The sequence below is a fragment of the Panthera uncia genome (assembly GCF_023721935.1).
Source record: "Panthera uncia isolate 11264 chromosome A1 unlocalized genomic scaffold, Puncia_PCG_1.0 HiC_scaffold_16, whole genome shotgun sequence".
NCBI classification, from domain to species: domain Eukaryota; kingdom Metazoa; phylum Chordata; class Mammalia; order Carnivora; family Felidae; genus Panthera; species Panthera uncia.
This window is the reverse complement of record NW_026057576.1, coordinates 61383948-61410780: the sequence shown is the minus strand read 5'-3', so window position 1 is coordinate 61410780 and position 26833 is coordinate 61383948. Positions and strand designations below refer to the sequence as shown.

Here is a 26833-nt window from a genome sequence, read left to right as displayed (position 1 = left end):
CTTTAAACCTATGAAACAAGAAGATGGTGATGTTAGGCTGAATGGACAACATATCCGTGAACTGGTTTCCTAAGAGGTTTTATAAACCTTTATATTTTGAATATCTACTTATTTCCTCGAGAATATGGTTACTTATATCTGTATACTCTTTCCTATATAGCCGCTCCATCCCTTTTACTTATAACAGGTTTTCATCATGTATGTATTGAATGCACACCTACTTGACATATATATCTACATACTTCTACACTATAGCCATGTGCATTGCCCTCTTACATGTGTTACCCACCTTCCTACAACCAAATAAATTAACATAATGAGACAGAATAAATATACACTGAAGTTTTATTTTTCCTTCCTGCCCCCCAGTGGCGTAGCCTGTACACTCTCTGGAGACTGCTTACCCCACTTTGGAGACCGCTAAAATTTTGCCATATCCCAAGGAGAGAAACCAACTCATCTTAAAGCTCTTTTGATTTTATGACCAGTGAACACTCGAATTTCTGAATAATCTAGATCTGCACACCTTATTACAGTTCATGATGCTAGGAAGTGCTGGCTAGACCAAGGCATTCGTTCCTTCAGCCACAGGTTATATTGTTGGCTGCTCGTGATTCAGAGCTGAGTTAACATACCACCCACCTCCACCCTCGCAGCCTTCATCCAATTACTGGTCCAATGATCCAATTCCTCATCCAACGCAGGCCAAACTGAAAGGCTGAAAGCCTCCAGAATTCCTACTGGATTCAGATGAGGCTTCCATTACAACCACAATAAAGTTCAACTGCTCTCTCTTTAAGGCACCACTTCTTCCGGTCTTTTTCGTGATTATAATGTCACGCTAACAGAAATCTCCTACACAGATATCTCTGTCCCAGCGTCTCTTTCCTGGGAAACCTCAACAATTATGTGTCGAGTTCCTAATAAATTGTTTACGGAGCCACTGGAAATTCAAGAATTAAAATAATACCCTAAATTTTCCTGAATCCCCATTTGGTTCTCACTGAGTCAGGAATAATTTCACCTGGAGGTCTTCTTTGTTTTTTTTTATGAAAAATCAAGTTTCCAAAAATTCCTCCTTTTGAATGCCTGAGCGACATTTACTATTGGGCTTAATATCACTGCTTCTGAGGACAACAGGGTTTATCCATCTTGATCTCAGCCATTCTGCCTCAGGCTATGGTCTAGTTCATACTGCTCACTACAATACCTCCTCCAGTGTCACTTTAGCTCCTGACACAATCCCACAACCACTGAGGTCCAAGAAATGTCTGAACACTTGGCGTAATAACAGCATAAAGGACTTACTTTATCTGGGAAGTGTCTCTCTGAGGGAAGGCTGTGCGGTTAACTCACTAGTAGATGTGACACCACTTTTCTCTTACACTTTTCTCAATGGCACTTAACTTTCAGTTCTGCCATCCAGGCTGAGAGCTCTGTTTCCCCAACGCACCAGTCATAGAATAAGCAAAATACCATTATTGCCTCCTGGACGGGATAAATGTTGGACACAGACCCTGATATCCTCCTTGAATTTCCTTTGATGAAGATACAGACTTTGATAAAAATGGAATCCTAAGAACAGACCCTACATAAACTTAGGTTTGCAGAGCAACTATGAAAAGCATACCAGTGACTCTAGAATATTTGAATATTAATAGAGTCAGTACTTTAAGTTTGTTATGTTAGTTATTAGAAATAAGAATCAACTATCCATCCAAGGTTCTACTTAGGAAAAATGAAAATATATGTACAGATTGTTATAAAAAGACTAATAACTAGAAAATAGTCCTTCTTACCCCAAACTCCAACAAATGAAGAATGGAGGGTGGCCTTCACAGCATGTAACATAATATTTGATTCTAACTAAAAGATTAGTTCAGTGAAGTGTTCTTTTGATAGAAATTCTCATGCTTCATATGCTATATGTTAAAAACAGCAGTATATACTCACTTGATGACATATTATTAAAGGTAAAACAGAAGTATTTCATAAACAACCAGATTATAGATTATAAGTAGATTATAAGGTAACATGTAAAACGTGATACAGAAAATAAATACAAAAAATGCATATTATTCATTTACGATAACTTTTATAGAAAATGGAACAAAAATCTTCACAGCAAGGCTCAGAGAGTTGCCTGCAAATGACTTACTTGTTCTTTGTTTCCTCTAATTGTCACAGTAGACTCCATGTCTAAAGCTTATTCACTGGGCTGAAGCTTATCCTGAGATTTTCATCACATATTAAAATGCTGAGGCTATGTCTCCTTTTCACAGATACAGACTGCCCTCCATTGAAATACTACTGTACATTGATTCTGTATGAAAATCGCTCGAATATTTCTAAAACTCTAGATACAAATAATTTATTCCAATACTCACTCTTAGATAGGACTATTAGGATTAACAGATTTATCACATGTAATGGAAAGTGACCACTTATTATTTACCATTGATTATACCAATAAATAGAGTTTCAGTCACTTACCTGAATAACGTGTTTTAGTTTATCAATAATTTGATTTATCACAGGATCAGTTCCTCTGACTTTGACTTCGGGATTTCCAGATTGGGCTTTGATTCCATTTCCAACCACACGCTGAGTATAGCTAACAAAATGAAAAGTGGAAGATATATGAGTTAGTAACCTGGTCACAATATGATCTGCCATAACTATTTGAACATATTTGAGTTCAGAATATTGTTCCTTTAAGGGTACATGACAATATACCCTGGCACAGCTACAGTATTTTTTTTTTTGGTAAATGCTTAGCATGTAAATATAGACTACTCTAATGTTTTTTCTCTCAAAAGACCCAACCAAAGATTGTGTTTTAACATCACTTATCAATATACTAAAGAAAGCTAATACACATTTCACTTTGTTACCAAGTCTTGCTGAATGACACATATGTCTGCATCCATATTATCTGAGTCAACTTACTTCATTTTATATAATATGCAAATGAGTCCCAACAATATCTTTTACATATTGGATCAGGAAATTATATATATAATTAAATGTAATTAAATACGTATTTACATAAAACATATATATGTATATATAAATATGTATTTACATTAAATATGTATTCATATACAAATATATTTATATAAAATACATATACATATATTTTAACCACACAAGTCAAAATTAGAAACATTATAAACAACAAAACTGACAAAATATTTTGCAAGTAGACAAAACACAATCAGCTTTCACCAACGTATACCTAAACAAGGGTCTAGTAAATTGTGTTGTATGTAATGGGGTGATTGTATAGGTGGTTAAAGTCATTGCAAATTACTATCTTCCCAAAATGATAATCACACAGTATCAACTTAGTAAGCATACACATGTTTAGATTCATCAGTCACGATCCTAGGAATGAAGGAGAGGTTTAGCATGCTATGGGGATAGCTAGAAGGAACTGTGTATGTCAAGTGAGAGGTAGGAATAACACAGGTAGTAAACACTGAGCATTCAGAGAAGTCCATCTTGACTAAGACACTTGGGGAAACACTAAAGAAGTTAGAGCTTGTGTTAGCCCTTAAAGTATTACAGAAAGAATAGGTCCTAGATGACGTAGTTAACGCAAACTCCAGAGCAAAGGATGACATCCCAGCAGGAGAAATGGCAAAGGCATATGAATGACACACACAGGGAAGAATAACTAGGTTTCTATTTGCAAAGAGCACAAATGGGGAAAAGTAGGAGATAGGAGGTCACACCCTGAACATTCCATACTCTCTCCACTTAAGACTTTCCTCTGAGCAATTTGTTTGTTTAAATAAAAGTCATAATAAAGTGGTCTCAGAGACTTTTCAACAAACATTTTCATATGTTTAATATAATTTTTCTTCCCTCTATTTGAGCAGACTATCACAACTATCCATATGAACCGCCTGTAATTTTCTACAGCAATGGAATCTCTTTGAAAAGATGAAAGGAGATTCCACTGTTGACAATATGGCGACACAAAAGAATTTTCAAGGAATATCCAGCTTTACCCCAAATTTTGCATACACAATGACCAGTTCATAAAAGTGGATCAAACAATTCTTAACTAGATCCTTCCAATTAAATGATAGAATTGTGGGGGGCACCTGGGTGGTACAGTCAGTTGAGTGTCTGACTCTTGATCTCTGCTCAGGAGATGGTGTGCACTGATGGTGCAGAGCCTGCTTGGGATTCTGTCTCTCTTCCTGTCTGCCCCTACCCTGCTGTACACATGCTCGCTCTTGCTCTCTCTTTCAAAATAAATAAATAAACTTAAAAAAAAATGTAAACAGAAATGATGGAACTTTTTCATATTGATAATATCAATTGGACATGACAAAAATAATGATATTAATAAATCTTTTTTATTTTAAAACAACCTTGAACCCACTTCTTCAGGCAGAAATAGAAGGTACAGAGTTATGCATTCCAGTATACATTAGACACTGTCAATATGTGCCAATAACCAGTGGTAGAAGGAAACCAAGCCCACAAATCTATTAATGTGTAATAATATTTTTTACTTAGGAGGAATTGAGTAAAATATAAATATTAAGCTTTTCTTAACTCCTCTATAGCACTATTATATTTTTCTTCAAAATATTTCAAGCAGATTGCACATGTGGCTGCTTTATTAATGTACTATTAACAATAATGAGTAATATGAACACATAAATAGACAAATGCATGTTTATCATTCAGGCATTGTTTTAAATACTTCCTCTGTAGTTTGTCACTTTATTCACATGATAATCATTTGTTGTGGTCATGAGAATGTGCCTATAGACCTCAAAGTACTGGAAGTTTAATTGCTTAAAGGTACATGGGCTTTGCTCTGAAATCTATTTCTGCATCTGCCCCCAACCAGTGACTGAGTGCAGCAGAGCTAATAAGCAGGGCCATCACTAGAAGACACAGGGCTCCTCTGGTGACCAAGTTTGTCTCAGGATTCCCTGAAACCCTTGTTAACCTTTCTTCGGCTGCACTACATGGTAGAATGCTTTCACTCAACCTTTTTGCCATCCCCTTCACTCTGGGTCATACATGCTTCATGACTAACAGCTTTTCCAGCTTTACTCAGTGTCCACCCCATTTACTCCGATAGATATTTCCCTTAATAAATCCTCTTGTGTTTAATCCCTTTTTGGCATCTGCTTCTTGGAGAACCCAGATTAATACATCATATAATTTTTATACTGTAAGTATTCCTACTCTATAGATTGAGGATCTAGGATCTGAATAGGTTAAGTAACTTTCCCAAAGGCAACATTTTGTTAAGTGTGCAGCAAGGGTATGAATCCAGGGAACATGAAGTCCAAAATACAATCACTCAAAAATTATTAATGAAAACTCCTGAAATCAACTAAGATAAATTGGGATACAATTAGCTTGGTGCAAAGTGCTTGTTTGTTTGTTTTAATCCTTTCTTTTTTTTTTTTTTTTTTTTTTCTGTAACTACAGCATTTTCAAAAGTTTTACTATTTATAATTAGGAAAGAATGTACTATTTTCCTCAAAGATCCCAAAGAACAGTTGTATATTACCAGCTGGTGGGGTGAAAAGAAACTAATAGACTTCAAGTGTGCTTTAAGATTTTCCTGTTTGGGGGCACCTGGCTGGCTCAGTCAGTTAAGCATCTGACTTCGGCTCAGGTCATGATCTCACAGTTTGTGAGTTTGAGCCCTGCATCGGGCTCTGTGTTAACAGCTTGGAGCCTGGAGCCTGCTTCAGGATCTGTCTCCTCTCTCTCTTTACCCTTCCTCTGCTCATGCTGTATCTGTCTCTCTCTCTCTCAAAAATAAAAAAAAAATTTTTTTTAATTAAAAAAATATTTTCCTATTTCTCTAGAAACACAGACAAAGTGAGTAATGGAAAGTTAGTCTTGTATCTTAATTTTAAATACAGTAAATTCTTGAACAACACACGTTTGGACTTCCCTCAGTCCACTAATACATAAATTTTGTTTTTCAATAAATATTATAAATATATTTTTGCTTCCTAATTATTTTCTTAATAACATTTTTATTTTCTTTTCTCTAGCTTACTTTACTGTAAGTATAGTTAGTATGTAATACATATAATATACAAAATATGTGTTAATTGACTGCTTATGTTATTGGTAAGGCTTCTGGTCGACAGTAGGCTATTTGTAGTTTGGGGGAAGTCAAAAGTCATATGTTGATTTTTGATTATGCTCATAACCCCCACATTCTTCAATGATCAACTGTAAACTGTTACTTGGTTTATGGTTCGTGGGTTCAAGCCCTGCATCAGGCTCTGGACTGATGGCTTGGAGCCTGGAGTCTGCTTTACATTCTGTGTCTCCCTCTCTCTCTGCCCCTCTCCCACTTATGCTCTGTCTCTCTTTCAAAAATAAACATTAAAAAAAAGATGTAGGAATGTCATGTTACTTTAATCTGAAGAATATCTCATTTTTTATTCTTAACTGTCACTGTTGATAACACAGATAAATGTTATCACAAATACAATCGATCAAGAATCTCATTCCAAACTAGTGTCTTATAGAATAGTTCAGGATCACTATTCTTATTTATTATTTAAATAAGGAAAAAGTATGCAGCAGGCCATTTAAGATACTTCAAGTGAAATATAAGTTTTAAAAATAAGTTCTTCTTTTCTGTTTTTGTAAGGTTAAGGAGAACCACAATGCAATAGCTGTTCATACATACCAGAATGGTTTAAATGAAAAAGACAGATGATACCAGGGGGAACTGGAGCCTCTTCTGGTGGTGAGAGTATAAACCAATGTAAACCACTACTTGACATGTATTTTAAAGCTAACATATCCCGTGGCCCAGGGGATATACTCAACAATGTTTACCAAAAGACAGGTATAAGAACACTCAGGGAAGTACTACTCAAAATAGCCCCAAACTGGACACAATCTCAATGTTCATAAACATTAACATGGGAAAATAAATGGTCATGTATATAAATATAAATATATAAATATATATATTTATATAATGATATATGATACAGCAATGAGAATGAATGAATGACAACTATACTCAAAATCTTATATAAGCTAAGTGTGGAATGAAAAAAGCAAGATATGGAACATATTCTATTACCCCATCTATAAAAGTTTAAAAATGAGTCAATAATGTTCTAAATCACCATAACTGCTACTCTAGAAGATACGGTCTAGAAGGCTGAAGGGGCTCCCTGGAGTTCTAGTAATATGTTTCTTGATTTGGGACCTGGTTACATAACAATGCTCATTTTGTATAAATAAAACAAAAACAAAAACAAAAAACACCGAATTGTAGAGTTAAGGTTTGAATATTTTACTAAATGCATGTATTTTCAACCTAAATAAAACACATCAAAAACCTCCTTGCTCTTTTTTCCTTAATATGTATACAATAGACAAATTGTCTCTGAACCATGTATAAATAAAAGATCCACGCAGGTATTTTTAACATGGTCTAAATGGTGGTGTCATCACTAAATTAGTAATTTAGGAGCCTAGATTGATATAAAAACTTACTCCCTGCAGCCTTGCCTTTGTATGCAAAAATATGGTTTCTAAATAAATAAATATTTTTCTAACAAAGAGTTTGAGTTTTTTATTATGAAATTTTAATAAATCATTAATCACATTTTCCTTCTAATGTACAAGTAATGGATAAAACATTTCAAGGATCCCTATAGAGGTTTCTCAACTTGAAAAATTGCTTGCATTTCAACTAGAAAAAGGGAATAAAACACACACCCACCAAAAAGGCCAATTTTTTGTTAGAGAAGTAGCAGACCCACCATCTGTGCTGATTTCTTCTAAGCAGGTCTGGTAACGTATGACAGCAACTTAATAGGGATACTCACTCCCCAAGTAAAACTTGCTTTTCATTAAAATGGAAAAAAGGCAAGCACTGACGTTATTTACATTCTATAAAGATGTTTTAAAATGATGATTAACAAGATTCCAATTCTCTATGTGTTCAACATATGAAATATTAAAAAGAAGTGTTATTAAATCTACACACAGTATGTCATTAAGAAATCATTTCTCCAGACTCTACCAACATTTCTTATTTGAAATTCATGTCATGCCCTACTAGTTGGTATTAATTTTACTTTATTTAGAACACAGAATTTGTTTCAGATGCACATCAAAAGTATGGTATTTTGATGTGTGCTCACATAATTTCTGGGGGACAAATATTTGGAATCTGACCCTGGAATGCATTACAAATCACTTCAAGTGGTCTGAGAAGTCTTTGATAACTTCACTGGGTCAGGACATAAGAACTTCAAAATTTATATGAAATGAGAAAAACACTTGATCAGGGACTTTCTCTTTTTAACATGTCACCATCTTTGTTAGAGTTTTAAGACTGAGAATGGGGACCATGTTGGTGGTGGTGGTGGTGGTGGTTTAGCAATAACAGTAGTAATAGGTGTTTTGTTTGTTTGCTTGTTTGCTACTTTTTTTGTATGACCTGGTTAGGTGATTGTATATTAAAATTCCTTCAATTTCCAGAGTTTTGAGTCTCCTAAAATCTAGGAGGCAAAACACTGTGTGTCTTTGGCTCTGGTAACTATGTTGCCATCCTGGGTAAAAAAGTCTGGGAAGAACATTACATGTATTCATCAATGAACCTCTTCTTTGACAACAAATTGTCCTTTCAAATCATTTCTGGGCCTCCCTTCCTGGTTCTGGCAGCAAATGTGAAAGTAAGTAGCACTGGTATTTTTGTGTGTAAATTTTCGTCAAATATTTGGGTGACACTGAATACCACTGCTGACTGCTGCTTTATGTACAGGCAGCTTCTGTATAGCACTTTTCTTCTACAGTGAAGGTCTTAATCTTTGAAATCTCAGAACGAAAAGAAGTCATATGATTGATTTTATGTGCCAGGTTTATGGGGCTAACCTTTCATGGTAGGTAAGAGGCTTACAGGGGATTTAGAAAATAGAGACATCTGTAGAATCAATTCAAAATGATTAAACCTTTTGTGATTGCACTATCTCATTTCAATTGCTGAGCCACAAACTATTTATAAGTTAATCTCTACCATTTATTTGGCTTTATAATTATAGATAATGTCTAAATTTGAGATCTATGTTTCTGAACCTAAATAATGAAGTCAAAATAAATATATATCTTAGAGACCTTATTGTGTTATCATTACTTATAGGTAATTAATTTCCTGATGCAGATATTGTATTTCTGATACCTTATGGATAACAATCGTTAACATTATTTTAATAAGGCAACGTCATGCTTTGTATGGTAGCCAACGAAGAATGTTTATCAGATCCCTGCCATAAATAAAATACAAACATGTTTAGAAAAAGCAAGAAAGTAAGAACTCATTAAAGAATGGATATCAATCAATCTTCCGCCTAACTCCAGTCGGCAAGGCATGTATTTGTGCTTGTCAGTTTAGCCAGGTAATCACAGGTTTCAAGATATTTTATAAGATAAGCAGCTGTGTGAACTTGCAAAATATTTGCACATGAGAAACCAGTGACTATACATGCAAAACCAGTGGTGTTCTGAAGGCTATCACTTCGACAAATGTTGACTACCTGATAAAAATTGTATTAAAAGCAAACTTCCCCCCATGTAAAAAAAATAGTACATTCCTTGCATGATTTCTTTTCTCCTAACCCCTCCCTAATCTTACCAAGAAAAGATCAATATCTTAATTATAGCAAAAGCTCTGTTTTTATGGTTTAAAATTTTTGACTTAAAAATTCAAAGCAAGTATTAATAAACCTTTGGTTTGTTTAATTAATTATCCTCATTTTCTTCAAGGTAACTGTCAAATTTAAAATGATCACTTCTAACTACCATCAATTGCACATACTGTTATATGAATTATGAAATGTTATACTAACTTCTGTTTCCCAGGCACACATTTCAAAATTAAATTCTTCTTAGTAAGAGACAAGCTATCTTTCATGGATTTATGATAGCTGATAATCAACATTTTGTACTGATTTTCTGTCTCCCTTCGCTGTTTGCTATCAATATATGAAAGTAAAATGTTATTATCTGAGTACTAATAAATTAAATACTATTAGAGCCAAAAAAATGACGTGAAATTGTTTAGGGTATAAATTTCATTTAACCAAACTTGTATTAGACATCACTAAATCCTAAAAGTTCCCAGAATCTTACACAGCCTGTTCTGGTATTTTTTAAATGTAATTGACACCAACATTAATTAAATTTCAGATATAAAACTATCAACTGCATCATAAATACTTTAAAATTAGGCGCAAGATACAATAATCTAAGACTACCAACGTATCATCCAAATGAAACACTTAGGTACTTCTTACTAATAGATACCATAATAAAATCAGAGAGAAAGAACCTCTGAATCTCAGACTATACTAGGTTACTAGTACCACCACTAGGCTCCTAGGGCCACCGTATTCACCCCACTACACAGAGTATTAGAAAGAAACTGGAAGCTACCTGCATGAAAACAAATTTCCCCTTGAACTTTAATTAATCAATAGACTTTACATTTAAACCTCTATCCTTGCAGTCATAATCTATTTTATTCTAGGGAAATTTTATTTGCTACAAAATAATATTTATATTTCTCAAATACAGCTCTCAAATTACAGCTTGGGTTTTTTCATTACAAGTCAGTTATCCTTAAGGAAAATAATCACCTTTGGAAATTTTTAGTACCTAGTATCTAGCATTTCCTGTAATCTAAATGATTTTCATCTTACTAGCAAAAGTAAACAATGCTATTGATAATTTCCTGTGTTCCAAATTCATACAAACAGGAAATAGAATCTTAAAATATGATTTGTTCTCCTCTTAAGCAGCAGCCCAACCACCTGCCCTGAATGTAAACTTTCCCTGAAAGCTATGAAGGGCTAGTTTATCATGAAGGTGTTGACGGTTGATTCTTTGGGGACCCATATAAGCACACAGAATAAATTTTAATCATACTTAATGCTAATGTGGTAGCAAGGCTGTGACAATATTCAAATGTGACTAATTTCATTGAATTAGCTGTACCCAGTAAGCTAAACTTCATTGCTTAAATCTACATAAATGCCTCAAAAGAAATAATTAAGCTCATCTCCTTTCTATTTATTTTTTTGTTGATGCTTAAGAGTGAAAAGATTTTAACCGAGATCTTTTGTCTGCTTGGTTTTTGTTTTTATTTAGCAATCAGTTCTCCTGTTTTATCACCATAAGACTGTGTGGGTACTTAGCAGGTTGCTGAAGACAGCACTCTGCTTTCAAAAAGAAATACACCTATTCCAGGAATATAGTACTTGGCATTCAGCTCTTGGCCTATAGCCTAATAGATCTGTTGTCTGTCTTTAGTGACAGTCACATAAATTTAAAGCTGGAGAGGACCTTAGAGGTCATCTAGTCCAACTGAACCATGTTTTAAAACAAATGAAGAGGTATGTTTATTTCATCATTTTGCACCTATGTACTGTATATTTCCAGAAAAGCCTTTGAGACAGCTTAAAATAAAAGGCATAGACACTATAAAACAAGGGCACAATGACAGAATAATGAAGAGAGGCAGATGACAATTATAAAAGAAGACCTAGTAAAGAGACACTACACTTCAGCCTAAAACTTAGCCCTAAGCCTCTTGATGGTAAAGGCTAAAAGGAAACCCAGAATTCAAATAGCTCTTATTAGTTAATGAAAGTGGTATTTGCAAATGTCAACAGCCACTTTTGTTTTTTGTTTTGTTTTGTTTTGTTTTGTTTTGTTTTGTTTTGCTTTGCTTTTGGTATCCCTAAACTCTCAAGCACAGCACTTGAGTCCTTAAGTAACAGACAATGAACAATACAACCAAAATTATCTTCAATAGCAATTTCAAAGGTTCCAAAGAGGTAGGTACACAAGATCCTTTTTTAAATGAATCTTTGTTAAGAGCTGTCCGTGTGATATTAGATTTTAGTTCTGAACAAGTATTTCTCCTGGGGCTTGGTTATCTGACTTGGTAAAAATTTAGCCTTGGAGAACTTAGAAGAGCAGATGGTTAATATTTCCCTGAATTTACTTTTGTTTTTAATTGATATTTCATTTCACCACTCACAAGGAATATATTCTCTGGATAATGTATTGAAGCACCATAAACAAAGACTCTCAAGGTCAAAGGGACTTGAGATAGATCAGAAAGCAGAGGTCTGGTCTGAAGAGCTGCATGCATGGTCTCTACTGTACTACACGGCAAATAGGAACACGACAAGCAATTTACCAATAAATAAACACCAATGAGGGGGAAGAGTGGTTGTAATGGCACGACACATTTTAACTGACAGTTAAATGTTTTCTAATAGATTTATACATCCTACATTTAATGGGATCATTTTCTTTTCTCTTCCATCACTTTTCAAAACATGTAGCTTGTTGCTTTGTAGAGGAAATTATTTGGTAGATTCAATTTCCAAAGTTTAAAACAGGCCCATCATCAATGTTCTATGAATTGGATGGTCTTGATGTTTTGATGGTCTTGAATGTATTGGACGGTTCATATATTTTTGGATAGGGATGGGAGCCTGTCAAGGAGGTCAAAAAGTCTGCATTTTGTAGCTCTTATTATGAACACTTCTCGTCTGCTCTTATCTTAGGCATAATCGCACAAATTAGTTAGGAATTAATAAAAGCCAGGCATAATCACAAGAACTAAATGGATAAAAATGTTTATATATACTTTATTTGTATTTTCAATAGCAAGAACTTGGAGTTCTGGGCCCATGGAAGAGATTTCAAGTTTTGAAGATTTGTAAATAGCCATTCTTAACAAAAATAACCCAGCAATAATTAGTATTTAGAAAGCAATTAGAATTGGAACCTAACACGTCAGTTTTAATCTCCAGTTTCAATCTTGTCACTGAGGCCAACTTGAAGTTCTGTCCAACAATTCTATTTTGTGGTCTGTTGAATCTCAAAATACAAATCGATAGGTTTCAAATCATAGTTATTATGAAGAGCAAGGAGGAGGTGAAGGTGGGGAAATAACTAAGCTTTTTGTCCATACTTCATCTTAACTAGACCATAGCCAACTTTCTGTTATCACACAGTCCTGAGAAAACAGTCCACTTGCATAACAGAATTTAATGTGTCCACTTGCATATATGAGAAAATTTCTCCTCCAGCTATTTTTTGGCAAACTCAGTTGTGCTGTGCAGAAAACAGCTCGACTTAGTTCCACAGACAGAACTATACATGCCCAGGGACTTTTAGATCCCCAACAACTGTATATACCCCAGAAACACATTTGGCTGACTCACTATATGAAAAATATGCATACACAGAATACAGGACATTTCTGATAGCCTCCAGAGTCCAAATAGAAGGGGTATTTCTGGCCCAGATGACTTAGAGATTCCACACCTTTGGGAAAATGTGGCCAATCTCTCCCTCACTCTCTTTACTTCCCTTCCTCCTATCGTTTCTCAGTCACTTAAATGATTTCTGCCACATCTCTCAGGGTTTACACACTCCATCCTCCCTGCCTGGAAAGTTCTGTACCTTTAGACCCTTTCCTCAGTCAGCTGCACTAAACATCAAAAAGATTTTTGCAGTAATGATTCATTTAAGGATTTTGAGATTACCCTGAATTATCTGGATGAGCCCCAGATGCAATCACCTATATCTCCTTAAATGGCAGACAGAGGGAGATTTCTTTCTAAAGGAAGGAAGAGAAGATGACAGTGGGATCACAAGTCAGGGGTCACAGTGACACAGCCACAAGCCTAGAAACTCCAGAAGTTGGAAGAGGCAAGGGATGGATTCTCCCTAGAGCCATTAGAGGGAGTTTGGTCTGGCCAATAATTTGATTTTGGCCCAGTGATATGAATTTCAGACTTCTGAACTATTAGAGAATACGTTTTTGTGGTTTTAAGTTTCTCAGTGGTAATCTGTTACAGCAGCCACAGGAAACTAATACAACCACCAGCTTGGGTATCTCCTGTGTTATTTGCTCTCACTTCAGCTATTGCTTGCTAATACCTCGTTTTCTGGGATGCATGTATCATCACTGTAATTAAGTCATTAATTCACAAGGATGTGTTTAATGTCTGTAACTCCCTTCTAGACTGTAAATTCTTAAGGTCAACTAGCGTGTCTGTCTTAATCATCCTCTAGTTCCAGGGCTTGGCAACATGTTTGTAATATGAGAGCTCATATCTGTATCAGAGTGAACATAGGACAGATACAAAAGTAAACTAAAAAATCATTTTCAGGCAGTAGTTTATCTTTCCCAGAATTGTTCCTTATAAAAGTGATGAGTCATTTCTAAACATTCCTGAATTTGGTAACAAATTCTAGGAATATGAAGTTCATTTTAATGCTGATTTGATCAAGCTTTAAATAGCTTCTGATAGTCTATAATGGAGTCCGACCCAAGACCCTATTAGTAAAGAGAAAGAAAGAAATTAGGAAAACAGAACAAACAACATGAACAACACCAAACGTTAAAACTGATACTCAATATATGGATTATAAGAACAATTAAGTCATCCTATCCATATTTTATCTCATAAGACAGAAGAATTTCCTCCTTATAAAAACCATATAAGATGGTACTTGGCTCTCCATAGCCTATTCTCTGAGTCACTCTTGCAGCATCCCAGAGAATGTTCCTCTATTGTCTCAGTCCTGTTTCTTGAGGGGCCAGAGACTAGCCACTCCCACACAATTCATAATGTGAAGCCTCCTTAGGAGACAGTAGCTATAATAAAAGAACATGATGCATTAGGGGCCTGCTGGGCCTTGTTCCCTCAAGAAAGCCTTGCTGGGGGGGAGGCAGTATGACACAGGTGCTAGAAGCAAATCATTACCTGAGTGATGAGAGCTTAATCACATAAGTTTCCCAGAATCCTTCTCTCCCTCTGCTGCTTCCCCCACTACCTTAGCATGAAATCAGCCTCTTTTTCTTTTCCCTTCTCTTCCACATGTTACAAATTGCTATTTATTAGTACAATGGAATTTGAATGAAGTTTAGGGAAAAATGGAGAGAGATTATAAAGCAAAACAGGGAACTACTGATAAACAAGTGGCCTGCACTATACCAGTAGGCTATTTAAAATTAATGCCCATTCTGATAAAGGGTTAGTATCCAAAATCTATAAAGAACTTATCAAACCCAACACCCCAAAACCAAATAATCCAGCTAAGAAATGGGCAAAAGACATGGATAAACAGTTTTCCGAAGAAGACATCCAGATGGCTAATAGACACATGAAAAATGCTCAATATCAATCAATCATCATCAGGGAAATACAAATCAAAACCATGATGAGATACCACCCCACACCTGTCAGAATGGCTAACATTAACACAAGAAACAACAGGTGTTGACTAGTGTATGGAGAAAGGGGAACCCTCTTACACTGTTGATGGGAATGCAAACTGGTGCAGCTATCCTGGAGAACATTATGAAAGTTCCTCACAAGGTTAAAAATAGAACGACCCTATGATCTAGCAATTGTACTACTAGGTATTCACCCAAAGGATACAAAAATACAGATTCAAAGGGGTACATGCACCGACTGTTGTAGCAGCATTATCAACAATATGTAAATTAGGAGAGAGCCAAATGTACATCAACTGATGAATGTATAAAAAGAGATGGTGTATATATAATTTGTGTGTGTGTATATGTGTATATATATGTATATATACACATATACACACATATATATATATATACACACACACGTATATATATAGTGTGGTGTATACATATAATATATAACGGAATATATAAATATGTTATATATGTGTATATGTATGGATATATGATATATATACACAGATGGTATATATACATATATAATGTGTATATACATATAAAATGTGATATATGTAAATATATATAATATATATAATGGAATATTACTCAGCCATCAAAAAGAATGAAATTGTGCCATTTGCAACAACATGTATGGAACTTGAGTGTATTATGCTAAGTGAGATAAGCCAGTCAGAGAAAGACAAATAGCATATGATTTCACTCATATGTGGAATTTAAGAAACTAAACAGATGAACCTAGGAGAAGGGGGAAAAAAAAGAGAAGGAAGCAAACCTAAGAGACTCTTAATGATAGAGAACAAACTGAGAGTTGATGGAGGGAGGTGGATAGGGAACGGGCTGGATGGGTGATGGGCACTTGTTGTAATGAGTTCTGGCTGTTGAATATAAGTGATGAGTCACTGAATTCTACTCCTGAAACCAATATTGCACTGAATGCTAACTAACTAGGATTTATATAAAAAACTGAAATAAAAAAATTAATATCCAAATAAATACAGCCTTCCTTTAGAATTCCTCATCAGAAAGCAGTAACATGTATAACCTGTAAAAGTACTCATTTTTATATGAGTACCCCAGTCCCCACTATATGTCCATACTGAGTACGATAACATGTCTGGTACCTTGAAGCAGACAGATTAAACAGGTTTCAACTTAGCCTAGTTGAGCTGTTCCAATAAATGCTTGCTGGCCACTGGGAGGAGTTATGTCTATCAACTTGCTCTCCAGTTTACATCAAAAAGTAGCTCATCTCAAAGGTAAACAAATTAATGGAAAAATGGTTATTATTTTTTGATGTTAGATCCTGATTTTGGATAAACATCACTACCTTCTAGATAAAGAGAGTGGGGAAAATAAAACAGAAAGCACACACACACACACACACACCCACACACAAAATTAAAAATCATGCTGTAGAAAAGGGAAAGGGAACATCATGTTCTCATAATAAAGACTCAGGGAGAAGGAATATCCCTTAAAAAGATTTAACTGTGGAACCAGAAGGAATATTTAGAAAATTGCTTTGAAGTACTTAAACTATGAAGAATGTGTAGAAAGGCAAGTCATTTATGAAATAGAACAAAGTTAAAATGACAAAATGGCAAAATGGGAGATGCCTGAGATTAGGAGGTTTATAGGAAAACTAACATGCAGTAGCAGAATTTCCAACCACAAAGAAATACATGGGCAAGAAAACTGATACAGTGAAAAGTTCAAGTGGTAATTGAATCACAGCCCTGGGAGAAAAAGAGAAAGATAAAACAATGACAGAGAAATGGTAGATGGGAATGCCAGAGACTAGAGTTTGAACTCAAAAACAATTTGTGTACCTGAGAAACAAGACCAACTCATTCTGAAACAATAATCAAAACTATAACTGAAACATGAAGACTAAAATGACTAATCAGTTAGTAGAGGCAGTGGTAGGAAAACAATGAAGTGTGACCCATATTTAGATAGAAACTAGCCAAACTCCAGAAATTTAAAAAAAAAAAAATGTCCAGGGGCGCCTGGGTGGCTCAGTCAGTTAAGCGTCTGACTTTGGCTCAGGTCATGATCTCACAGTTTGTGAGTTCGAGCCCCACATCGGGCTCTGTGCTGGCAGCTCAGAGCCTGGAGCCTCTTCAGATTCTGTCTTTCTCTCTCTCTCTGCCTCTCTCTGGCTCTCAAAAATAAATAAACATTAAAAAAAATTTAAAAATACATAAAAATTTTAAAAATGTCCATCTTATATATAGACAGAAAACAACAACATTAGCCACAGCAACAACAACAGCAACAAAGAGTCCTTTAAAAATAATTATGTCAGGCTTGCTTTGGACCTTTCTTTTGCTGCATTAACATATTCAAAGACATGGCACTTTTAAGAGGATAAGACTACCAAGAATATACCTATTAGGTTGTCTTTCTCCAGGCTGACTGAGAGATATTCTATACATATTCTACTGATTTATCTTTCTAATAATTACTCAAGGGCATATGGGTATATACTGGGGAAAAACAATAAAAATTAAAGTTTTAAGAGCCAGGAAATTGTAAATCCAAAATCCTGAGACAATTGACTCAATTAATTATAAATCTAGGGTGTGTTGGTGGCTCAGTCCATTAAGCATCTGACTATTGATGTCGGCTCAGGTCATGATCTCATGGTACATGGGATCAAGCGCTGAATCAGGCTCTGCAAAGTCAGTGTGTAGCCTGCTTGGGATTCTCTCTCTTCATCTCTCTCTGCTCCTCCCCTGCTCACCCTCTCTCTCTCAAAATAAATAAAATAAACTTAAAATATATATTTAAAGTTAATTTTACATATCTTATAATTGTTTGCCACCATAATATTCTTAAAGTAAAACTGGAAGAGAACATAAAATATTTTATAAATGCAATTATATTTCACATTCCAATAGTAGATATTAAGAATTTTAGGGTCAAAGAGAAGGAAAAGCTTTCTATACCCCTCATCTAACACTGTGAGCTCAAGAGAGACCACTAAAAATTCTTTTAGGCTCTAATCAGTGTCCAGACTCACACCACAGATAACCTCTTCCAACCTGATCACTGTAGTCTGGTCCATGCCTATTCCCTCATCTGATGATTACAAAAAACTCTTAACCAGTCTCCCAGCTTCTGCCATTAACCCCCTTCAGCTATTCCTAACACAAGGCCAGAAAGATATTATTAAACATAATTCATATCATGTTACTCCTCTGCTTAAAACCTTTCAATGGAGGCCATCTCAGTTATAAGAAAAGACAGTCTTTACAATGGTCTACGAGACCCTTTCTCCATAATCTGCCTCGTCTCCTTTATTTTTCTATCAGCTACTGATACTCTTCCCTCATTAGGCTCCAACCACACTGGTTTCAAAGATGGTACTCTCAGCCAAGTCCACATGCTTCCGATTCAGGGTCTTGGTACAAGCTACCTTCTCCCCAGAATGCTCTTTCCTCAGAAGAGCATGATCCCTCCCCATCTCTTTCAAGTCTCTCCTTAAATGCCTTGCACCTGATATACAATCGCCATGTCTGGCAGTTTTAAAAATGGCCTCAAAATAGGTTGACACCAAGTGATGGGTCTATGTCCCCTTACCTTGAACCGAGCATGCTTGTGACTGCTACAACCAATAGATTATGGCAAATAATTTTGTGTGACTTCTAAGGCTAGACAGTAAAAACCCACAAAACTTCTCCCTGGTTCCCTCAGAATTCTCAATCCATGGGAACCCAGTTACCATATAAGAAGTTCAACTACCCTGATACCTCCAGGGTGGCAAAGTCATGTGTAGGCTCTCCAATGAAGAGTGCCTCCCAACTGACCCCATCCTTCTAGCCACCCTCACTGATTTATAAGACATAGGAAAAAGCCCCTTGGACACTCCAGACTGACTTATTTGACAGTAGAGTAGTACTGAGTCACTTTAATCACACAAAAGCAGAAGAATCATCCAGGTGAACCCTGCTGGAATATTCCTGACCTATGTATCCACGAAATATAATAAAATGTTTGTTGTTTTAAGTTATTAAATCGTGGGGATAGTTTCTTAAGCAGCAATAGTAACTATAACACCACCCTATCTCTACAGGCATCAGTTATCCTCTTTTCTTTTTCATTTGTTTTTAAAATTTTTTTAACATTTATTTACTTTTGAGATAGAGAGAAACAGATCATGAGCAGGAGAGGGGCAGAGAGAGAATCCAAAGCATGCTCCAGGCTCCAAGCTGTCAGCAGAGAGCCTGATGTGGGGCCTGAATTCATAAACCATGAGATCAAGACCTGAGCCAAAGTCATATGCTCAACAGACTGAGCCACCCAGGCGCCCCTCTATCCTCTTTTCTTGATTTATTTTTTGGTTGGTATGTAACATTTTAAAACAAATCAAGGAATTATCCTATTTTGTGATAACCTCTATTACAGAGAGATTTCTGTATGTTTTATTCACAGATACATAAAAACCTACCTATAAATAGTTATTATTCTATAAATATATGTTAAATGCTGAATGACTAATATGAAATGGTAATAAAGTTTACATATGTAAGTTTTTAACATTAAAAAAATACAAAGTAAAAAAACACATTCCATGCAGGAGGAAATAAACACAGAATGCTGTTTACAAAGGATAAATGAGTTCACTGAAGTAAATCCAAATAATCAGGTATGGTAAACTGAGATAAATTATATCACTTACTATTGAAAACAGATTCTCAGGTTGAATTTATAAAAATAAATGAATGAATAAAACTTTATTCGATTTCCAGGAAATGTAAAAATCATTCCTGGAAGTTTAACAATCTAGAATACCTAGATTAATATAGAGATTACTATGGAATATAAAAATCAAAAGTTTTTGAGTAGCAACATTGACTTCAGACAAAGTGGAATTTAAGGGGAAAGATTTTACATGGAAAATAAGAAAGCAACTTAATGGTAAAAGGCAAAATAGTCAATGAATATATAGCAACAGTAATCTTTATTCAACAAGTTACATAGCAAACCTTTACAAAGCAAAACATATTCACAACAATGAATACATAATTAAAGATAAAACTATATTTAGAAGAGATTTAATGATGCTAGAATTAGTATGGCTCTCAGTTATGATTGATTACATAAAAAGTTTAAAGGATATAATTTTGTCACTATAATGTACATTTTTAACACATGCATATTATAATCTGTGGACCACAAAAGTATTTTTCTTTCATGTCTCCTTTGAAAATGAAAAATGGATTATATCTAGGACTACCAAAAAAGTTACAATATGTTTTTAAAAGTAAAAATTATGTCGGGCACCTGGGTGGCTCAGTTGGTTAAGCATCCTGTTTCAGCTCAGGTCATGATCTCACGATTTGTAAGTTTGCGCCCAGCGTCAGGCTCTGTGCTGACAGCTCAGAGGCTAGAGCCTGCTTCAGATTCTGTGTCTCCCTCTCTCTGCCCCTCCCCCACTCATGCTCTGTCTCTCTCAAAAATAAATAAATGTTAAAAAATTTTTTAAAGTGCAAATTATGTGATTTACATTATCTGCATAGGACTCAAAAAAAAAACTAAAAATTAAGGGAAAGCTGAAACAAGACAACAACCACCAATCCTGTTCTTATAATATTTAAAAATAGACACCTCGAGATTAGTCCTTTTTTAACAGAAAGAAACCCAGCCAATTACTACAGAGATAATCCCACATTTAATTCAAAATGCATAGCTATAAATATTCTCATTTATGTTTAAAAATTTTAAATAATTTAGTATTTAACTCAAAAATTTTTAATGGTAAAACAAAACATATATAAGTCAATTTAGGGTATATTAAATTAAATATTAAAACGCAATGAATTATAAATTTAACAAGTAGAACTGATAAAGATATGAATTCACCCTTTAACAAGAATCCCATAATACACAAAAATATGACAAAATATACAAAAAAATACAAGATTATAATAAAAAAATTAAAAATTAAAAATCTGAAGTGGAACAATAAATATAAGAAATGAAGAAATCATTTTAAATACAGAGAATATGACTCTAGAAAATGGATTACATGTTTCATTTAGATGAACTGGGTAAATGAATCTTGTATTAACTTAAAAATGGTAAATCTGGTAAACATACCAATTTCTTTGCAAGAAACTCAAAAGTATTATTGAAAATGAAATTTCTATTAAGGCTTCAATAACCAAACAGTTTTATTAGTATCTTTTTTAAAAATCTGAGTTGGAGGCACCTGGGTGGCTCAGTTGGTTAAGTGTCTGACTCTTGGTTTTGGCTCAGGTTATGATCTCACTGTTTGGTGAGTTCAAGTCCCACACTGGACTCCTTGCTGACAGTGTGGAGCCTGCTTGAGATTCTCTGTCTCCCTCTCTCTGCTTCCCTCCCTCACTTGAGCTGTCTCTGTCTCTGTCTCTCTCAAAATAAATACATTTTAAAAATAAAGTTAAATTAAAATTAAAATCTGAGTTGAAGCAATAAAATATATATAAAAGCATAGAAAAACAAGTAGCTTCTATTCCAGTAATTATACAAAGCAAATATAACTCTGATACTAACTCTTGAAAAAGTTAGAATGAAATATTTAAACAGTATCTCCCATGAACACAGTTAAAATATCCCTAACTAGGGGCGCCTGGGTGGCTCAGTCGGTTAAGCCTTTGACTTTGGCTCAGGTCATGATTTTGTGGTTCGTGAGTTCGAGCCCCACATCGGGCTATGTGCTGATAACTCAGAGCCTGGAGCCTGCTTCAGATTCTGTGTCTCCCTCTCTCTCTCCACCTCCCCCACTCACACTCAGTGTCTCTGTCTCTCAAAAATAAATAAACATTAAAATTTTTTTAAAAAAATATTCCTAACTAAAATGACAACAAACTGAACTGTACCCTACTAAGAAATCACCCATGCCAATAATTTGGGATTCAAATTCAGGCATACAAACTATGGTTTAATACTAAGAAATGCTTATTCATGTAACACAACATAACAATAAACCTCTTCATTTACTTTATATTGCACATTTACTTAATAAGTATAATACACATGACTAATTTAATTAAAAATAGTTAAAGGATATTTCCTTACCCTGATTAAAATATCTTAAACTAACAGGCACTTTTATTATTATTTAGGTCTAGCCAACACCATAACATGAAAAAAACAAATAAGTATGTAAATTATAAAGGAGAGAATAAATGATCAGTAATAGGTTTAATAATTAATCATTTAATCATGATGAGTTCTGTGTGATCACATATGCCACAAGAAAAACACAAAGTAAGTTTGTGCAATCAACCCAAAAGATAAATCTCTATCTTCATATGAGACAATATAATTGTATAGGAAAATTTTAGACTTCATTACAAAGATTGAACCTAAGTCCTATGTTGGCCTTTCTCTCATACACAGGAGCAAATTTTGCCACCCCAAAATACGCCTCTTTGGCATATTGATAATTTTAAGCTGGTTATTCTTTTTTTTTTTAATTAGAGAGAGAGAGAGAGAGAGAGAGAGAATGAGAGCACAGGAATGGGGGAGAAGGGTGGAGGGAGAGAGAGAGAATGTTAAGCAGGTTCCATGCTCCTGGCAGAGCCCGACTTGGGGCTCGATCCCACAATCCTGGGATCATGACCTGAGCCGATATCAAGAGTTGGACACTCAACTGACTGAGCCACCCAGGCACCCCTTAAGCCGTTCATTCTTAAGAAACTGCAAACACAAGAGAAAAATTGAAAATCAAGTAGAAGTTACCCTTTTGTAAGAGACATTTACATGTATAAGGGAAAATTCTAAGTGTAATCTCCTTTGTATTAAGAAGAGGCAGGTGATTCAATCTGTAAAACTTTTAGCAATGAAGAAAGCACAGACTTAAATCTGTGTTAACAACCTTTACTGTGTGTTTCTTGGTAACCTCCCACCTGACTTCCCACCCCCAACATCTTTTATGTTTAGCTGAAGATAGTATTTAAGGTGATGGCTTCTGCCATTTGGGGGAGTTACTCAATTTTCCTGGGTCTCTCCCATATATAAAGAAGGTATACATATTGTTAAACTTTTGTTTGATTCTCTTCTATCAATCTGTCTCTGTTTAATTCTGTAACCAGACAAAAGAACCTAAAGGGGAGAGGAACATTTTTCCTGCCAACATTCACAATGTGGATTTGGTCACTCATTAACTCTCCCTGAGCTTCAATTACCTTATGTTTAGAATATCAGTGCTGCGTTCTAATATTCAGGGCGGCTGTGATATTAAGTGTGCACTGAAACGGTGCTGCATTAAAACAGGTGACTGATGCCAGCCTTCTGTGACCTTCTCAAGTAACTTCAAGGAGAAACCCAAAACAAGAAGAACCAGAAGGCCAGTTAAGCAAAGGCATTCAGGCAATGTTTTTGAACAATCAGATATGATAGAAACATAATGTATAGAGATGACCTAGGGTCGGTCTTTCATGTGTTTATGTGGAAATCATTAAACCTTAATTCTTAAAACCAAACAAGTTATACCTGGTGACACACAACTGCAGCTTTGTGCACTGCTTACAACACTTATATATACCCCTCCCCCTTTCTGCATGCAATCCTCTGTAAACTAACAAGCTTCAGAGCAGTTTTTTCAGAACAATCTGAAATACAGTAAAGCCTTGGTTTGTGAGCATAATTCGTTCCAGAAACATGCTTATAACCCAAAGCACTTGTATATCAAAGCGAATTTCCCCATAAGAAATCATGGAAACGTAGATAATTCATTCCACAACTCCAAAATATTCACATCAAAATGATTACAATACTGTAATATAGTACAAAGTAATAAAGAAAAAAAAAGAAAAATAAACAAATTAACCTGCACTTACCTTTGAAAATCTTCGTAGCTGGTGTGAGGAAGAGAGAGGTGGGTTATTGTCTAGGACCACTTTCATTACTGCTAACGGAATCACTGCTATCTATTGGTTCAATGGAATCTTTTTCTTTTTGTGCAACGTTAACAAGGAACCTATCCAATGACACTTTCTTTTGCCTTTTTTTGAGGATTTCCGGCAAGAAACCACCAAAGGAAAGGGTCTCTACCTGCAGGCAGCCTGACCTAGAATGAAGCAAAGCATTTCTAAGCTTACTCTCGTATGGAAAAGCAAAGGACTTTCCACAGGTGCTTTGAATTGACAAAAAATACCCTTGTGCCAGTTGTGGGCACTTTCCAATGTTGAAAAACCACTGATTTCTGCCAAACACCATGGCCTGAAACCAAGCATCTGAGCTTGGGAAACAATCACCCACAATCCCACAGCAAGAGAGAGAAGAGAGAGAGACAGAGAGAGAGAGAGAGAGAACCACTGGCTCAGTTGTGATCACGGGACATTTGGCATCACATACTACTTGGTTGCAAGACATCATTTGTTTATCAAGTTAAAATTTATTAGTAGTGTTTGCTCCTCCTGTGAAAAACTTGCAGAACAAGTTACTCACAATCCAAGTACTGTCTCCCGTGCTACAGTCCTCAGTAAGACAAGCAAGAAAGCATTTACTAATTTACTTTGAGGCTGGCTTTTTTTTTCAGTCAATGTAAGTGAAATCATCCATGTGTATTGCCAATAACAAGGCATTTTAACAAATATTAGTTACCATTATTTTAATCTAAAGAAGAAATACAAAATATTGATTTTGCTATACTTTATTTTTCTCCAGTCATAGCTATAAAGGAGATAAACAAAACTAAAAACTATTAAGGATAATACTTTTGAAGTAAAATTAGTTACTCCTTATAAGGACACTATCGGCAAAGAGCTCATATTACTACATACATTGTTTTAAAATAATCCAAAACCGGGGCGCCTGGGTGGCTCGGTTGGTTGGGCATCTGACTTTGGCTTAGGTCATGATCTCGCAATTGGTGGTTTCCAGTCGCTCTGTGCTGATAGCTCAGAGCCTGAAGCCTGCTTCAAATTCTGTCTCCTCCTCTCTCTGCCCCTCCCATGCTCATGCTCTGTCTCGCTCTCTCAATAATAAATAAACATTAAAAAATGTTTAAATAATCCAAAACCCCAAGTATTTCACTAGTTTAGTTAATTATATTATGCCAATATCAATTCCTTGGTTTTGATAATGCATCACAGTTATATAAAATGTCATCATTGGGGAAAGTGAGTTATGGATACATAAGGTCTCTCTACATTTTGTTTGCAACTTCTTGTGACTCTATAATTATTTCAAAATAAGAAGTTAAAGATATAATGCAAACTGAACATGATTCAAGGAGAAAGAGAAAAATTGCAAGACAAATAAAGACGGGACTGTGTTCGAAATCGTGAATTTAATCCTTCAAAATGTAAAAATGGAGAACAAAGAGAAACCTTATGTGAGGAAAACCAAATTAAACATGATTAAATAAAAGATAAAATTTTGCCTGAGGACAAATTGAGCAGCAGCAATCCACTGCATCTGTAGTTTCTTGAAATCTCAGCTCTTTTTAAAAATAAGGTATCCTCTTTAACATACCCAATTAGTGGTACTGTGAAGTATTAACATTACAAAGTACCTTATTGTGTACTAAGGCATCTAGAAAAACAAAGGTTGCTATTCTTGGAAAAATGCAAACCAAGGGATGACATGATATTGCCAAGGCTAATTAGAATCAAATAGAAGAGTAAAGATTCCAAAAAGAGACTATTTCCACTTTATGCAGACAAAAGGGCATCCAATAAAGGACACATACAATCTATTACTCAGGAGACCAAACCTTGGAGACACAAGTCTGACATTTCTTATTTCCTTTAAAACAACATTGAAAATCTCTTGGAACCCACAGCAACACCCTTGGAGATTTGAGATTACCTGATAATTTCAGAACTGATGTTTGACATAACACTGACATGTTGAATATTTTTCTTTAGCCACAGGAGATCTCCAGCTCCAGAAATCATAAGTCAAAGAGCATACACTCAATTCATTCTTTGTTATTGAGTGGTTTGTTTTTTGCTAGGTAATTTATGGAAAATTAGCACAAAATGACAGCTACGATATGGTGTACGAATACCAAGCAGATGAGAAAGTTGAATATTATTACCAACACAAGATAAGAAGGGCAGTCAGCAAATAAAGGTCAAATGAAAGAATCAGCCTAAGTTTCTCATAATGTCAACTCTGAAATGCAGTTTCAGCAAAAGTCTGGGCAAAGATAGTTTGGTTGCCTTTTTTTCTTGCCTGAGCTATACTTTGAAATTCTCAATCGCTGAAGATATATGCCATTATCAAAATCCTAACATATATTCATTACCTTTAACTCAACAATGTAAATTTTATTATAACAAGCAAAATAATAGAAGAGTAGTGAAATTAATAAATGCAAAGAAATTGATCACAGTTATCATTTTGGTGGGCAAAATTAAAAACAATGGAAATATACATAAGTGAATTATGGTATATTCCTTCTAGGGAATTATATATCATATAGGGAAATGCTGGCTATACTATGTTAGGTGACAAAAGCAATGTTAAAACTGCTTACATAGTATTACCTCTAACGTATGAAAATTATGTACATGCTCAGAAAACCAATAATAACAC

At 35.1% G+C, this 26833-nt stretch overlaps 1 protein-coding gene across 2 annotated transcripts in view; it reads right to left on the bottom strand.

The window, feature by feature from the left end:
• GPC5 (glypican 5) overlaps nucleotides 1-26833 on the bottom strand; it is a 682725-nt gene that overhangs the window by 215197 nt on the left and 440695 nt on the right. For both annotated transcript variants that reach the window (XM_049647136.1, XM_049647137.1), the window contains exon 6: nucleotides 2494-2614. In XM_049647136.1, coding sequence (XP_049503093.1) covers nucleotides 2494-2614 — 121 coding nt within the window. The remainder of the gene's footprint in view (nucleotides 1-2493; nucleotides 2615-26833) is intronic.